General features: G+C 46.0%; 1 protein-coding gene across 1 annotated transcript in view; it reads right to left on the bottom strand.

The window, feature by feature from the left end:
* The window catches only part of LOC116949372 (transcription factor EC-like), a 79,898-nt gene extending 61,907 nt beyond the window's left edge, over positions 1 to 17,991 (bottom strand). The window contains exon 1 of the mRNA XM_076072060.1: positions 17,528 to 17,991. Coding sequence (XP_075928175.1) covers positions 17,528 to 17,556 — 29 coding nt within the window. The 5' untranslated portion in view covers positions 17,557 to 17,991. The remainder of the gene's footprint in view (positions 1 to 17,527) is intronic.
* Positions 17,992 to 18,268: the final 277 nt, after the last annotated feature.

The raw sequence follows: 18,268 nt of genomic DNA, 5'->3' as shown, positions 1-18,268 counted from the left end.
AGTTTAGATTGTTTGGTTTGTGCATATACACCATGGCAGTCCTTTACACAGTTCAAACGTCGCACCTCCCTTGCTTTGACATTCCTCGAAGACACCGCTGGAACCATCAGTGGCATCAGAACGTCAACAGGCCAACACGCACAGCTCCTTCATGAAAAGGAAAGTTAAAGACACAATCCACGGCGCGATTGTGGCCATGCAACCCAAACATTAGACCATACAGTAAACCACTGCAGTCTGCCATCCTTCAGCAGAGGAGTATCAAAACCACACAAACTCTATCCTGAGGCCCTCTCATCGTGGCTAGCAAATGTCGACATTGGCATTTAGCTCCTGAGCACACAGCCATATGCGAGAATAGAATGGTCTCGATTTAAAGCTTTCGTGACTGCAATGATTCATCTTCTTTGGTTCTTTCGGTAAAGTCACGTAGAATGAGAATAAAATAATAAATTGATAAAATAAAATAACACAATAATATTCTCACGACGTTTCGGCCACAACACAAGCGGCCTTCATCAGGTGAAGGGGGCGAGACTGTCTGGTAGGACCTCCAGCGCTGTCCTACCAGACAGTCTCGCCCCCTTCACCTGATGAAAGCCGCTTGTGTTGTGGCCGAAACGTCGTGAGAATATTATTGTGTTATTTTATTTTATCAATTTATTATTTTATTATCATTCTACGTGACTTTACCGAAAGAACCAAAGAAGAATAGAATGGTCCTCAGTGGGGCATGCCATCGAGGGACATTCATATTGTATGAGAGCGCTCGCCTGAAATCACCCCCAATATCTTGGCTTCAACAATCCCATATATAAAATAAATAAAAAAATATCATTAGCACAACCTCATAACATATGTAATGCACTCACATTCTGGTAAATTCCCTTCTTCAAAGCGGAGAGAGAGCGGAAGCACAGGCTAACTCGGGGATGGCGATTGCTCTTTCACTGCATTGCCCTAAAAACTGAACCAAATTTTCGAAAAGAGAGTTGCACGATTGAAACGTGTTCATTTTAAATTAACAAAATACAAAGATTCAGGCCACCACTCTGAAGAAGGGCCATAGCCCAAAACTTCACGCAAATATGTAGAGGTTTCTTTTTACTCTAAATAATGCAAATTGCCCAACACAATAATCCATTACATGCTTTTCTGATATTGCCCATGACGAGCCATTGTTTACCCATTGGTAAGGGGAAGGTTTCCCATGTCATTGCCATCCTTCACTGTCTTGAGATCTCACAATCCTACTCATTCATGCACTTTACTATTTAACTATTTTCATTTTACCGTTAAGGCCTACTGGGCTAAGTAGCTCTGTTTCAGAAGCGGCCTGGTCACAAATGATAGCTCAACGAAGGCGATTATCGCGTGGAAATTTACATTAGCCAAATACTCTAAAAGCATGTTTATAAATGTCGAGGGAAAATCCGTAGGACCCAAAGAAAAATCCACGCGACCACAGGGAGAATGTGCAAACTCCAAATATACAGGTGGCACGGTCTAGATCGAACCCACGACCTACTGCATACCAGGCGAGGTAGTGAACATCTCGCCACCGCGGAACATAAAGCTGATGTTCATTGCTCCATCTCTCTGGTGTCTGTACTCTCAGGTCCTGCTCTGTCACCAGTGTTGTCAATCATCCCTCGTCCCTTCCAGCGATGTGTCCTGCCCAGGCCCACATACTATGCTTAATCGTCAACATGAGATCTCCAGCCTGCTTATGTTTCCTGATGCACGCCTTCCTCTTTCTGTCCCTTGTGGTAATTGCGAGCATGCATGCACTCACGCTTCCTGAAACACTTTGCAGATTTTGTTCCATTTGCTTGGCCAGTCCTACTGGGTAGGTATTTAGGTGACCATGATGTAACGGCTCTCAGACGTTGTCTTAGGGCTGTACTGCACCGTGTACCGGGGAGCGGCAGCACAGCGGTTAGCGCTACGAGCCCGGCGACCCGACTTCGATTCCCGCTCACGGCCTACAAAAGTGACGATTGTTCGAGCCGTTCCTGGGCTTCCCCCAGGTCGACTCAGCCTCAAATAAGTACCTAGTGTGGTGTTTAAAGATCACCGCTAGGCAGACAAAGGCGACCGGCCGTGGCGCTGGCCACCCACCCCATGGTGTGCCGGCCTTCGTAGGTGCTCGCTAACAGCACTGACTCCTACGGTCTATGAAGGCTATACGGGGGATCTTTGTCTTTGTACCGTGTACTGTTTGGCACAATGTCCGACGTTTCGCTTCACGTGGGGGGGGAGGGGGACTTCTTCAGGAACTTAAATTAGCATCTCGTTTTCTCCCTCGTGTGAACTGCATTCTCCACAACAACAACAAAACTCCCAGCACATTAATCAATAACAACACCCTAAGAGAGACAATGTTATAGAGGCGACATTGGCGGCCATGGCCCTTCTCCATAGCACAACCTTACCCAAATATCGGGGGTGGAGTTTAAGGGCGGGGACAACGCCCTCCAAAACTGGACACCTTTATTAATTTATTTACAGTAGTTTACAATTAAGATAATAAACAAATTATATGCACCCGCGATTCCTAGGGACAAAGCAAACCTCTGCAACCACCCCCCCACCCACCCCCAAATAGAGAAGTCAAACTCTGCCTATGCTAAAAAGTTACTTTTTGTATTTGTTTTTATTTTAAGGTCACAGTGTTTTTGACGAATGTCTCGAGGTTTTTTTTTCCTTTATTTTGCACCACTGCAAGCACAGCAGCAGCAGCAGCACGATCACAACGTAATGTGCCACTTACCGCACGGGGCTGTCTGCTGCTGCTGCATCTGTTGGTGTTTGCTGTTCCTGATGCCGAGTGGCTCAGCGACAACACAAACACGGACCTCAGAGCTTCCCTCTCAGTGTGCGTGTCTCTGATTTCATAGGTCACAGCTGGAAATGTCCACTGATTAAAAACTTAGTTTTCCCTTCCGGCACATTCCCAAACTGCTGTTTTACAAGGCAGCGTTCACGGTAAACGTGGTGAGTCTCTTTTTCAAAATTATTATTTGCGCATCTGCATGGCTACAACGCAGTCCCTAATATTTCACTAGACGCCTAACATTCCCCAGGTGGCCCTTGGAAGAACTGCTTTATCAGCTCACGCTAATATTTACCAAACAGTTTGGCTTCAGACAGAACACACTGAAAATGCAAGACACTGCAGACAAGTCACGAAAAAATGTCAAAAGGTGGTAAACAGACATCAGGGAACTTGTTTTACAATGACCTTGAAAGGCATTCGATTGTAAAGATTTGAGCGCAAGGTACAAAATAACAAAACAACGTTGTTATTTAACGGTTGAGGAACATCCTACAATTTTCATTAAACATCGCATTAGAAAATAACGTAAACAAATTAATCGTCACATTGACGGAGTGGTGGCGCATTTGTTAACACACTGTGATATGACCTGAGTTCCATTCCTACCCACGGCTAACACCAGTGTCGAGTGAGATCAGTGGCCCACTTCACCAGCCAGCACTGCCCAGCATGATGAAATATGGTCAAACAAACCCCATGACTGACAAGGTACGGAGTGACCTTCATCATTGGATTGTGACAAAGGGCTGAAATGTTATTATTGATGGCCGGATGAGACAGTGCAGATGCCACGTGGATTGAAGCGTCGCAAGACCATGAGAGATGGGCAATGGTTTGAAAAGGCCTTCGTCCAACTTTTTCCCAGATCATGGCTGATGATGATGATGGTGGCACAGCACTCAGGGCACTTGACTCACAATTGTAAGGATGTGAGTTCAAATCCCATTCAGGGGCTGACTCAGCCATTGTTGCCTTCCAGGATAGATAAAGTAAGCACGTACCACATTGGGGGAAGTCCGGAGTGGTCGCCCTGTGTAGTGACTCCCACCCACCATAGGAATGTGGAATTTCCACAACTGGATCAGGGTTTAAACAGGAATTGATTCCCACACTCATCTGAGTGGAACCTTTTTGACTTTTTGCGTTAACTTGATGCGTAATAAGTTATGAAAACTCATTCATGAAATTATTTTTAAATACATTTCAGTATTTATAACACCATTTCTAATATTCTTCTGAGAATTAGAAAATAATGGATATGGAATTTCAAGCATTTATACAATCTCACAAAATAATTTCATACACCCCGAGTATTACATTTTATATTCCGCGGATTTTTATATGATACTCATAAAACGTATATTGTGAACTGTTCTTTATGAACTGACAAACTTGCAGCCAACTTACAGTGAGGGAAAAAAGTATTTGATCCCCTGCTGATTTTGTACGTTTGCCCACTGACGAAGAAATTATCAGTCTATAATTTTAATGGTAGGTTTATTTGAACAGTGTTGAGACAGAATAACAACAACAACAACAAAATCCAGAAAAACGCACGTCAAAAATGTTATAAATTTATTTGCATTTTAATGAGGGAAATAAGTATTTGACCCCCTCTGCAAAACATGACTTAGTACTTGGTGGCAAAACCTTTGTTGGCAATCACAGAGGTCAGACATTTCTTGTAGTTGGCCACCAGGTTTGCACACATCTCAGGAGGGATTTTGTCCCACTCCTCTTTGCAGATCTTTTCCAAGTCATTAAGGTTTCGAGGCTGACGTTTGGCAACCGAACCTTCAGTTCCCTCCACAGATTTTCTATGAGATTAAGGTCTGGAGACTGGCTAGGCCACTCCAGGATCTTAATGTGCTTCTTCTTGAGCCGCTCCTTTGTTGCCTTGGCCGTGTGTTTTGGGTCATTGTCATGCTGGAATATCCATCCACGACCCACCTTCAATGCCCTGGCTGAGGGAAGGAGGTTCTCACCCAAGATTTGACGGTACATGGCCCTGTCCATCGTCCCTTTGATGCGGTGAAGTTGTCATGTCCCCTTAGCAGAAAAACACCCCCAAAGCATAATGTTTCCACCTCCATGTTTGACGGTGGGGATGGTGTTCTTGGGGTCATAGGCAGCATTCCTCCTCCTCCTCCAAACACGGCAAATTGAGTTGATGCCAAAGAGTTCCATTTTGGTATCATCTGACCACAACACTTTCACCCAGTTGTCCTCTGAATCATTCAGATGTTCATTGGCAAACTTCAGACGGGCATGTATATGTGCTTTCTTGAGCAGGGGCACCTTGCGGGCGCTGCAGGATTTCAGTCCTTCACGGCGTAGTGTGTTACCAATTGTTTTCGTGGTGACTATGGTCCCAGCTGCCTTGAGATCATTGACAAGATCCTCCCGTGTAGTTCTGGGCTGATTCCTCACCGTTCTCATGATCATTGCAACTCCACGAGGTGAGATCTGCATGGAGCCCCAGGCCGAGGGAGATTGACAGTTCTTTTGTGTTTCTTCCATTTGCGAATAATCGCACCAACTGTTGTCACCTTCTCACCAAGCTGCTTGGCAATGGTCTTGTAGCCCATTCCAGCCGTGTGTAGGTCTACAATCTTGTCCCTGACATCCTTGGAGAGCTCTTTGGTCTTGGCCATAGTGGAGAGTTTGGAATCTGATTGATTGCTTCTGTGGACAGGTGCCTTTTATACAGGTAAAAAGCTGAGATTAGGAGCACTCCCTTTAAGAGTGTGCTCCTAATCTCAGCTCGTTACCTGTATAAAAGACACCTGGGAGCCAGAAATCTTTCTGATTGAGAGGGGGTCAAATACTTATTTCCCTCATTACAATGCAAATCAATTTATAACATTTTTGACATGCGTTTTTCTGGATGTTGTTGTTGTTATTCTGTCTCTCACTGTTCAAATAAACCTACCATTAAAATTATAGACTGATCATTTCTTTGTCAGTGGGCAAACGTGCAAAATAAGCAGGGGATCAAATACTTTTTTCCCTCACTGTATGAATCTTGGGAAATTTACATTCTTGCGTTGTCGTAAAAAAAAACAATTTAAAGCCCAAATATAAATAAGCGATACTGTGAAAATGCAGGGCTAGGTCAGCAAGACCTAATCACTTCTTTCCAACTCGTGGAATATAAGCTGCTGCACGCTACGTATCAAAGTTCAACTCGTTCTCCACTTATATATTTTAAACGGAGACAACCGGCTTACCTGTGGCCAATTAAGCCACATGGTAGAAGTTCTGGACCGTGTCATATAAACCGCTCTAAGTGCTATATATATATAAAAACACACAGGGTGGTTTCCATTCACGGACGCGTGCGAGGGAGCGATCGCGTTGCCGGGCACTGGCGGCACGTGGACGCTCGCGCTCGCTGTCCCCCCCCCCCCGTGCAGGCCCCGCGACGTTATCCCCGAGCCTCATTGGCATGCGAGCGAATGGGGCATCCGCCTCTACCCGGCGGAGGTTTAGTAAACATGGTGTTGATATCAACGTTTTGATGAAATTACAAAAAACAATCCCGAAGGCAAATAATCGTTCCATCCTTGAGTGGGGGGGGGTGGGGGGGGAACTCTGGCTGCTTGCCATTGCCACAAGCAGGGTTTAAATTTATGGGCCGAGCTTCAGAATAACTATTTATTAAGCAGTGGGTTCACAATGCAGGGCACTAACCACTTAATGCTTGGTGCAGCAACCCACACCGCCGAGCGAGGGGAAGTATGGCGTTCTTCACAGACTCCAGTGTCATCCCGGATGTAAAATACTCACGACAATGAAACTGGCCAAACTTCCCGACGTAGGACCCTCGAGACTCAGCGAGACTTTCCTGACGAAGTCGATCATGTTACGAGAAGGGGTTGGAGCGGTGCCGCAGTGGCTGGGAAGCTGGTGACCTGAGTTCGATTTACGGCAACGGTTGCCAGTGGCGAGTGAAAGTCGGGCCAGTCCTAGCCCCCACTTCACCAACCGACCCTACACGGCGAAGGGCGGTCAAACAACACCCATGACCGACACAGCATCGGGAAGACTTCATCCAGCAGTTATATTGACAAAGGGCTGTCATTTTTATTTTTTAAGTGCAGAGATATCGAGAGTGAGGCAAAGAGGTGTTCAAGAATGCCATCATCGATGTTGCCTGGAAAATGTATCTGCTGCTGGCAGACACCGTAACCCACTGGCCTGGGCCCAATTCAACACTCGTCCTTGCCAGGTCGACTCAACCTGAGATGAATTCCCCGGCACGACACGCGCTGCTAGAGAAGGGGGGGGTTGGGGTGGAACACGGAGACGAGGCGGAGGTACAGCCCGGCCATTATTTCCCTGCGCGTACCCTGGACGTAATGAAAGCGCACCGTGAGTTGGGCAGCACGGGACACCGAAGCCCTTCTGCACCCCCGTCGTGTGTGGTGGACAGAGTTGCCACCCTTTTCCACAGACGAAAATCGCCCGGGCATATCTCGCAAGTCGACATTGGGCCTATCGAAGCTGTGCAGGTGTACTGTAAAGAAAGGTGGACAACAATAATGGTACCAGATCTCTGGAGCATGTCAATTCCTGCCACCCGGACACCAAATGTCGATTGTCAGACTGTCCACGTCACACCGGGAGAGGTAGCAAGCCTACTCCTGGTCCCCCTTCTTCACCTGGCCCACACTGCTCAGCATGGTGAAGTATGGTCAAACAACCCCCATGACTGATGTGTCATGAGGGGACCCCCATTCGGCATTGGTTCGACAAAAGACTGGCGATTATTATAATTCTTTTATTCATTACCATCGACTGAATATAACGTACCCCAAGAGTAATACGAAGAAATAATACAAACATCCTTCAGGAAAAGCCCATCCCTCAGATAGCTTTTGCTTCAAAACCATGCACTCGCGATGTGTATTTGAAAGGCCGGTTTAATCGCGGGTGGGTGAACTCGGAAATGAATCCAGAATCAAGACAGTTGTTGCCTGAGAGCTCGAATTCATACATCCAGAATCAGAATCAACATTTATTTCAAAGTCGAAGTGTCAGCGGTTTCCTGCCCCCATTGAACAGAGAGGCGGTGCTCATCTCCCGTTTAGGAGCGCTGAGCCAGTGGTGGGAATTCCACATTCCTATGGCAGAAGTGAGTCTACACACATGGCTGCCCCATGGATAGGAGAGCCTATGGTGGAGAAGTCAACAGTGGGGAAGTGAACAATCCCTTCCCAGAGGGATGATGATGGTGGGCTGAGTCAACCCCAAACCAGGATATGCTTGCAAGATGCTCACTCTGGTGCTGAGCCATCAGGCTGCATTACAATACAAACATTAAAAGCACACATAATCCATCCAGCCACCTCAGCATGCTGGAATAAGCATAAAAGGTGCCTTCCAGAAATTTGCTTTCTTAGTTAATATATTGCATTGAGCCAATGTTGGGTTAATGTTGTCCAAAACTATCCAAATACTGGCCACCATTCTGCCAGTGAGTGTGCTTGTTATCAGGGTTCAACAGATGGCTGATCACAAACATTGTTTGGCATTCTTTACTATTGTTGCAGAATACTTCAGTTGTACAAGATGGTACAGCACTGATGACAACGATAAACGTACTTTCAAAGCTTCTGTCCGCATATCTCACTTCTCTACTGTGTAGATATTGGGCAGCGGCAGCATAGCGGTTCACACGCTGACCTATGGACCCCATGACCTGGGTTGATTCCTGGCCTTGGCGAGTGATAAGTGAATTGGTCCTGTACCCAGCAACTCCATCCACCTACGCTGACCAGCATAGTGCAGTGTAATCAAATCGTCCCATGGGCGAAGAGGTCTCCATCCAGCAGTGGATTGACAAAGTCTGTAAATTAGTATGATTAGGTGCATATGTTTTTTTTAAGAAAATGTAACTGGATGAGTGGCAGTATGTCGCTTGAAATTGTAAGGTTGTGAGGTTCAAAATCCAGGTTTGAAGTCAACTCAGCCCTCCATTCCCTCCAGGGTTTGCACGGTTCGCCTTTCAACCTTTCCGTTTGGCTGAAAAACCAAATCAATCAACATATTTGCGCACGTGAGAGCTTCATTCGATTGGCTATGTCGGGTGCTGGAGGGTTATGGTCATAACTGAGTGACGTCATATCTAGACGGTCTAACCGAAAATAAATTAACGACTTAAAATATGTTGACACCCCTGTATTTTTATTCTACTTGTACGCTTTCGATTGACGCTAGGATGCATCGGCAGCAGGGCCCTGAGCGTCAGATGCTGTTTGTCCGACGTAGTAATTTGCTTTGCTAAATTTGCACCTCCGATATTCACGCCGTGCCAGATGAGCACTCAGAGCCAAGCTAAAAATGGACTGGGAGGTGAAAAAAGTTTTTACTCTCGGTCAACCGTGGGGTTCTCAGACCAAGATAAGCAATCACCATTTGGCAGTGGCACCCAAGCATGGGCTTTGACTGCGTTGGCAGATCTGGCGTGAAGCACAGGGATCACCTGGAACTTCCTTGTTCCAAAACAGGCACAGACAGGTTTGTGTCAGGCGTTATATGATCGTTCGACCTGAAAGTAGGAATATTACCTCCACTGATATGTGTCCATAGAAACCACCAACATTACATATTTTTTACAGCGTGGAGGTTTACTGAGTGAACTTAAACCCCATGGTTATTCTCACGGTACCATTATTCTGGCTTCCTGGATTTAGATCTGGCTTTCTGGACCGTGTCCTGAAGAGGCTTGATGCAGTTTCAAGCGACATGTTGTATCTAATCGCGAAATATGTTTGGAGAATTGTACTTAGGGGCCGTCTGTAAATGACGTCACGCGATTTTGGACGATTTTTTACACCGCCCCCCCTCGTCACACAGCGTCACAAAATGTCAGACCCACCTTAAAAATGTCGTCACAAAGCTCTGCCCCCCCCCCCAAAATTTTTTTAAAACATGCTTCAAATCGCTTTAAACTATTGTCATTGTAGTGCGTATTTAATATGGCGCTGCACTCTGATGTTGTACGAGAAAACATTTTTAAAATATATATTTAAATAAGTAGAACGTTTTGATTTAAAGCTTTCGTGACTGCAGGGATTCATATTCTTGGTTATTTCGGTAAACTCACGCAGAAGGGAAACAATAACATAATAAAAATATAAAACAATAAAATTCTCACAACGTTTCGACTGCAACACAAGCAATCATCATCAGATGTGAAAACCACAGCAAGAAAATTTTCTCACCTGATGATGATTGCTTGTGTTGCAGTCGAAACGTCGTGAGAATTTTGTTTTATATTTTTATTATTTTATTGTTTCCCTTCTACGTGACTTTACCGAAAGAACCAAGAATATAAGTAGAACGTGTTGTTTATATTTATTTAAAGTTGCGCATTTTTATGTGACGTCACATTTCTCACCCCCCCCCCCTCCTCGTCACACATCGTCACAAATGTCTGACCCCCCCCCCCCAGGTGCGTGACGTCATTTATGGACGGCCCCTTAAGCTTATCGGAGAGTGCACTGATATAAAACCCGGCCTGTTAAATGCTTTGTACAAGTGAGAATTGAATTTGTTTGGCTATGTTGGGCAGCGGAGGGTCATCACAATCACGACACACATTTGCCAAGATCATTAAGTGGCCGAACCCCAAATATCTCTTGCGAATAAAGAAAAACCCATTGTCAATCCACTCATGGATGAAAGCCTCCCCACGCCACATCATGGAGGATGTTTGACCATACTTCACCACAACGGTCATTGTAGGGTGTTGAAGGTGGGTAGCAGGGGGGAAGACAAAACCGGTGGCCTGGTTCGTAACACAGCGCGCCAACCACTCCACCGCTGCTTATACAGGGTGCTTCAAAAAAATGTTAACACTACCGAGAATTTGCAACAATACCACGTGACATGTGCTGCTGCCTCTGGGCTCTGGAGACCACCTGGAGAAGATTCCAGGCCACGCGTTGCCAACGATGGCGAACATGTGGGAGACTCTTTGACTTTTTGAAGCTATCAACATTACATTTGTTATCGTGTTACAGTGTATTATCCATTCTTTTCCCATAAAAAAAACGATAGTCCCATTTAAGTGTTTAAAAAAAATGTAAGCACCCTGTACATATATGACAGTAGACTCAATATTCATTTCAATGGAACCTAATTGTTGGTCCTTTCATGCTATAGCAGAAAGTATTATTATGAATGAAGTCATGAGTGCATAGATAAATCAGCAAATAACGTAACCGTTCAAATAAAAGTCTAAATACGTTTCCGTTTAAACAGGTGGTCTCCATATGCATGTACTTCTTACGGTCATTAATCGGTAGGGAAATGCCACATTTCTAGAAGCATTGGTGAATCTACCCAGAGTACAATGACTATTGCCTTAATAGTGCAAAGGCAATTTGTTGGGCAAAAATAATAACAATAATGTGCTGTCAATAACTCATTTAAAATAAGCGTTCTCATAAAGTGCGCATTCATGTAACACCGAAGAAGAATATTCTGCAATAACGCTAGAAATATTAGACCCGCCTTAGAATTTTCAGTCACAAATCATCAACCATTTATCATCCACTGCTGGATGAATGCCTCCTTTCGCCTTTGCCATCCTTCATTCTCATGGTGCCACAATCGACGGTGCTACGGTGTAAAACTGCTGTGGCTGCACCCGCTACACCTTGCTGATTTCTCGTCAAACAGAATAATCCATTTCACAGACTCCGGTCATCCTCACCGTGGCATTTGGATAGCTTTTGAACAAAGACGGTTAGCCCATCGCGTGTTTTCAGATGCGCTTCTACAGCCGTCTGGAACGCTCTTCCTTCCGATATTAGGAAGCCACTGGAGCTATGCACTTTTAAATCATCTAGATTGAAAACTAATTTATTCAGAACTGCCTTTTGCGTTAAGTTCGTTGTCCTTCCCTGCACCTCCAATTAGCACGGTTGCCTACGTACGGTGCGAAAGAAGTTCAACGTACACACATTTGATTGACAGGCTCGCGTGTGGTGGGGTCAAGCGTGGGTACTCTCACCTCGTCTGGCCGTCGTGGAAGAGCAGGCAAAATAGTTGGGGTTCCCTTGAGCCCCCTCTAGTGTGGGCCCTACCGGCAGCAGTGGCGTGAGCAAGCAAGCAATTGAAGGGCTGCTTCTTGACCTTTCTTAATTCTCTTCAGTAATTCCACGGTACGTCACGTAGGACGTCGCAGGGATTCATTCGATGGGAGTCTTAATGTAACCTCGGTCGGGGCACCTTCCCGTAGCTGTCACGGTTGACAAGGCAAACAATGCGTTGGCACTGCGGCCCAATGTCCAAAGAGAGGGCTCAGCTGGCGCCAACAACGCGTAGCCCTGTGGCAGCAAAACTGTCTTTCAAGCTGAATGGGCACTCTGGACCAATTGTCTGCCGTGGCTGCAGGATGTGGCTGTTGGTAAACAGCCTGCGACGGCAGCCTCAACTAAACGGTGAAAAAATAAGGAAAATGCCAACGCGCGTTGTCCGGTTAAACAACAACGGACAAGGGGTACCTCCGCGCTCTTTGTGGTTCCGGTGACCGTGTGTGCTACTGCTTTTGGGTAATTCAATGACCAAATATTGCAAGTCACACTTTGGGTCCCTTTAATTCACCAAAACACATTTCTACCTACGCTTTGTGCGGCCGTGCAGTGACAATGGAAACGTCACGTGCATTAAAATAAAGACCCGGTCTCAAAAAGGGTGGTCACAGATCATGGCACCGAAGCAGTCACATACACACAGTGCCACCTATTTTTGTAATCTGCTACACTGCAAGTGTTGCACAGTTGATAATGGACTGTCAAGATCAGCTCTGAAGAGTGCCGTGGCTTTGTTATAATCGTCTTCCTATTGGCTTTCACATCGTGTGATTCCTGCCGAGAAACTCAGGTTTTCGCGGTTGCCCTGGCGTGCTTTCTGGTTGCATCGCGTGCCGTTAGACATGATGTCCGACATTTCGCCCCACGCACTGGGAGCTTCTTCAGCTTTTCAGTTCCGCGTCGGAGATTTTAGATTCAACCGATTTGGATTTCAGGTGCTCTTCACGTCCTCAAGAAGCTCACAGCACACGTGGAATGAAGCTTCCGACATCGTTTCGGGCAATAATACGGACACAACCCTGGAAAACTCATACCAGAAAGCCAGAGGGAAAAGTGTTTAAAAAAAATACCACCACGGTTACCGAGTCATAAAATCGTTTCTGCGTCAAGGGCTTTTAAGATGAGCCATGTACAACACTGTCATGTTGAACTACTTCAATTTCATATTCATATATATAAATACAATACTATAGTAAAAATTAAATAAGTAAACGGGAACATACCCACAAAGGTAAAGATCCCCCGTATAGCCTTAACAGACTGTAGGGGAAAGTGCTGTTAGCGACGGTACACGAGCGGGTGGGTGACCAGCACCACGCCTTTGTCTCCCCAGTGACGATGTTTACACACCGCACCAGGTACTAATTTGAGGCTGAATGGACCTAGAGGAGGCCCAGTTCCGGTCCGAATAATCGTCACTGGTGTTGGCCGTGAGCAGGAATCGAACCCGGGTCGCCGGGTTCATAGCGCAGCGCGCTAACCGCTACACTACCGCTCCCCATTACACACACACACACGCACATGTATACAAACAGTTATAGTGATACTCGTGTGTCATCTTCGCAACACATCTTTACACACACATACATGGAAGCACACACAGGGCCCTATGAGAGTGTTTTCCAATGAGTCCTCCAATGGGATGTTTTTTTTTTAATCCACGGTGCGTCTCTGTAAATGCTGACACGAGGCTGTAACTTTCTGGAGCCCTTAAGCCTACTGGCTCGCATTTTGACTTCACCAACTTCTAAGAACGGGAAGAGAGTGGGAGAAGGAAGGGGTGCGTCTGTCAGTAGTCATTATGAAACCGACTTTCCTTCTGATCGGAGATAATGCTGCTGTGGGAGGCCGACTTGATGCAAGGCAGCTTCGATATGTCGAGCTCCATTTTTTGACCTCGGAGGTGGGGGGGGGGAGGGGGATCTGCACGATCTCAAAGCTGCTTGCTCGATATGAGAAAACATCTCCCTTGTGTCCACACCACCCGCCTGGTGCGAAGGCATCACGTTGGGTGACCCCTTTTTTGGACCCTGGAACACGTCCATAAATCACTCCAGCCTCAAACACGGCTTGACCACATTATACACCACGCAGACTGGGTGGGGCAGTCCCAAAACGTCAAAATGTTAAATACGGCCTTACACAGACGCTTAAAAATAACATACATTTAATTAAAAAAATTTGGTCAATAAATATAAATGTTATGGGTCTCAGGGTGGGGTGGGAGGTGGCGAGGAGGGGGTTGCCCCCCCCCCATCACCCCTGTTGCATCTGCCATTAGTGCCACGCGCCACCACTGCGCTGTGGTAATATTTGGGCACTGTTAATGTATGGCTCACCCAAGGGCCTATGCGGTGAGCAGCATAGAGTAGCGGCGAAACATCTATTGTTGTACCATACTCCTACATTCATGCTCCCTGGCATTATTAACCTTCACTGATCAGCATGGTGAAGTATGGCCAAATAACCATTGAAACCTGCACAGAGTGGGGAGGTCCTCATCGTGAAGTGGAATGACCAAGGTCTGTGCATGTGCATTCTCCAATGTTGCAGCTATTAAAATTTGTATACAATCCATAATGTAATTGGATATTCATACAGGTTTTGGAGAAGCAGCATTGAACAGCGGCTAGAGGAAGACTGGCCGTCACATATAAGTCCCGTCTAAAAGCTTCACTTGGAATTGGAACTCCTAACACTGTGTGTATTGGAATATCCTCCGTCCAACAACCACCACGTAACCTTCATATCGGCAGACCTGACACTACCGGGACATGCCGTCCCCATTACAGCACGCAGCATTTCCAGCCAGCTTGGCCGTACACAACAGCTGTCTCAGCCAGCACACAGCAGAGCGTCTCCTAAACGGATCGTTGTGATGAGTCCTGCCAAACACTTTGACACCACCAGCTCGCCAACCCCCCCCCCGCTACTGCTCCCCTCTTCACGACGGCTTCCAGCTCACTCGAGTCACCGAATGTGGTGCTGAATGCATCACGCGAACTCCGGTCATCCTCGCAGCAGAAGCGGTTTTCGGCTCGCCATCGAACGATGACGGTCACCCCATCGAGCGCTTTCAGGTGTGCTTCTGCGGCCGTCTGGAACGCTCTTCCTTCCGATATTAGGAAGCCACCGGCGCTATTCGATTTTGCGTCTAGATTGAAAGCTCATTTATTTAGAACTTTTTTTGGGTGTGTTTCGTTTATCCTTCCTCCGACACCACGGTTGCCTACGTACGGCGCGAAAGAAGTTCAATGTACATCCATGCAAGCGACCGTCAGCTGCCACTTAATTGTTCACACAAAACGTACTGGTCAGCCAATTGCCGAGCAGCCTAGAGAACCATTTCTTACCAGCACATTTCTAGAGAGGGCTCATATTATAGAACAGCCCGTGGAACAGGTACTGTAGAACTACTTCTGAGATCCCTTTAAGTTGCCACTTGTCCACACACCAGGGTCATGCAGATATTTCATATTCTCAGCACAAGAATTTAACCAGATTAAGTGCAGACCCAAATTTAAGATTTATTCTGTGTAGTCACACGTGACTAGGCTCACCGTTGAAAAAGAAGATCCTTCTTGTGCCACTGGACACTCACGAACTCATGAAGGATAAAAATAAATAATTCACCGTACACTTCGGAAAACTTCCTGCCTGCCCATCTCTGTTTCTTATCCACAAATTCGTGGATAATTATTCAAGCTCATCTTGTTGTTATCGTGTTGTTATTTTACTCTCTGACCACTTTATAAGCATAACTACCAAATACGGTAGAGTAAGAGGTATCCTGGGAACCCATAAAACTTATACAGGCTACGTATTCATCATCATTATTATCATCATCAGCCATGATCAATCCACTGCTGGATAAAAGCTCCTCCAAGCATTTGCCATCTCCCATGATCCTGTGATGTAAAATCCACCTCGCACTTGTACACGAGCTGATTTAAAGAACTGTAATCATATGTTGCAACACGTAGGAAGGAGGTGCATACGGCGTTTGTATTCTGATATTAAAATCCACACGTGGTGATGTAGTAACTGTGCAGCATTTGCTTGCATGACACAAACCCCGTGTTTACGATGCACTCAGCACCACACAATGGAAAGCCAACCGCGTCCATACAATTGTGTGAGTGCTTTAGCAAGCTAGGAAAAATCGTTCCGAGATTGAAAGTAGACTGTAGTGACTGCAATACTAAATGTGGTGTACTTATGTGACACAATACAGCAGTGTGAGATGCGGTTTGCATATGAATACTATGTACAGCCTAGTGGTTTTGTGCCGTGTATATGCCCATTGTGTGGTGATAGTGCTACATTGGCGGTGGTACACCACAATTGACAAACTCCAACACATGCGTCCATAACTCTGCCTTACAACGAAAAATAAACCACAACGCTCGCTCTTCATCGCACATGAAGAAGGGCCATTGTCCAAAACGTCGCCTATAATGCACTTATTTTAATGCCACAATGTTGTCGTTGAATGTTGAGGGGTTTTTGTTGTTGTTAATATATGCCGATGATTAAATCATTCGGAATGTTCCCAATCTCATAAAATCTCAGAAAAAGAGCACGCAGAGCACTCGGATGGTCGACCGCCATAGCTGAATCAGGTGCAATAGGCTGCTGCGGTGCTAACATTGTGAGCGGAGTGCAAGTGTAACAAAATCCATTGTTGTACTCTACCGAGCTCCGATGTCTATGCTCTCGGCCTTCACCAACACACACTGACCAGCGTGGTGAAGTATGATAACTAGTAATGACCCGCATGGGTTGTGGGGAGGCCCTCATCCAGCAGTGGATTGACAAAGAGATGTACGGGCAAATACAGACCTTGTCTCTTTTGAGAGAGAAAAAAATCAAGCGGCACAGTGATACTGCGTGAACTCACAATGGCATTTAATTGCGCTAAAATGACATCGGTAAATATGATCAAATGCTCACGTCTTTAAAAGAGGAACGCAAAGCAGTAAAATTTAACCCGCGATTATACCAAAGCAAAACATTCGCACGCTAATTTGTGCCCTGCAGCTTGTCGTTTTGTCATGTCATCTCATAATAGACGAAGCCACTGTAATTTAAACATGCATTGTGTGTGTGTGTATAGTACACAATTTCCGTTGTCATCATCCCAGCACCGAAAGAACCAAAGAGTATGGCTTCATGCAGTCACGAAAGCTTCAAATCAAGATTCAAATCAAGATTAAAGTATCAGAGGTGATTCCAAATCACAATTGTGTAAGCTTCGGTGTCGCCGTTCTGCCGCACGCTATGTCTTCGCGCTCCCGGGGGAAAACATCGATGTTGAGCAGTGACCCGGGTAAACTTTCTAATACTGGACCACAGCGCCGGTTCGTAAGATCAAATTCCGCCGATTGCGCGTCTTTGCGAGAAGCACAATCCACAATCCAATGTCGCGGTGCTTTGTCATCGGCGGTGCCGCTCACTCAACATTTACCAAACGTCTTGTTGATGCAGCCAAACTTAAAGAGACACACGGCGGGACAATAATCGAATAAAATAAGCCCCCCCACCCCCGCACAGCATTTCAAAGGCGTTTCGTTGGACTCACCTTTTCAGCGTCAAAGCGATATCCTTCATGTCCACGGCAGCAGGGCAGTGCCAAGCAGTGGCGGCTGGGGAATTGTCACTCGGAGAACTCGGGCGAGAATACAGCTGCCCTCCGAGAGCCCTCGCCGCTGACACGTTTGGCAAGCGTGCGTGCGGAAATGCACCCCTTTGGCGTAATCATGAGCTGGCTGGATCCCTGGTCACCCCACCCCTCCTCCCCCTGCGTACGAGGTGCGTGCGTGCTAACACGGCGCTGCTACTGCTGCTGCTGCCTCTCTATTCTCGCCCAGGGAGGAGGATGTTACCGTGGCTTCGTGCTTTTGCAAGAGACGTGTTTTGTTTTGTGGTTCCTTTTTTCCTGTTCTCCCTCCTTTATTTCTGAGCGGGGGTTTTTTTCTTCTTCTGAATACTTTGACCACTTCCGCAAAAGTTCCCTTGCACCAGAAAATGAAGAGTGATTTATTAGGTTGACTTTTTTTTCTTAAATTTGCAAATGGCTATAAATTATAAACTTAAGATACTTAAATTCAGACACTCGTTTGATCGATATTAATAAAGCGCGTTGCTTGACATTGTTTATTTTCTTTTAATAAGAGTTGCACTTTTAAAGGCACATTTTATTTTTCATGAATAACACCAAACGTATAGGCCAAAGCAGCACCATACATCCATGAATGTTGGGATTGTTTTTCTAACAATGTTTTATTCCAGCATAATCTGAATGGGGCGCAATGGTGCTGCA

The sequence above is a fragment of the Petromyzon marinus genome, chromosome 36, assembly GCF_048934315.1.
Source record: "Petromyzon marinus isolate PM22_M1 ecotype Great Lakes invasive population chromosome 36, UKy_Petmar_22M1.pri1.0, whole genome shotgun sequence".
NCBI lineage: Eukaryota > Metazoa > Chordata > Hyperoartia > Petromyzontiformes > Petromyzontidae > Petromyzon > Petromyzon marinus.
Note: the sequence above shows the minus strand (reverse complement) of the source record. Positions and strands in the feature narration are given on the sequence as shown.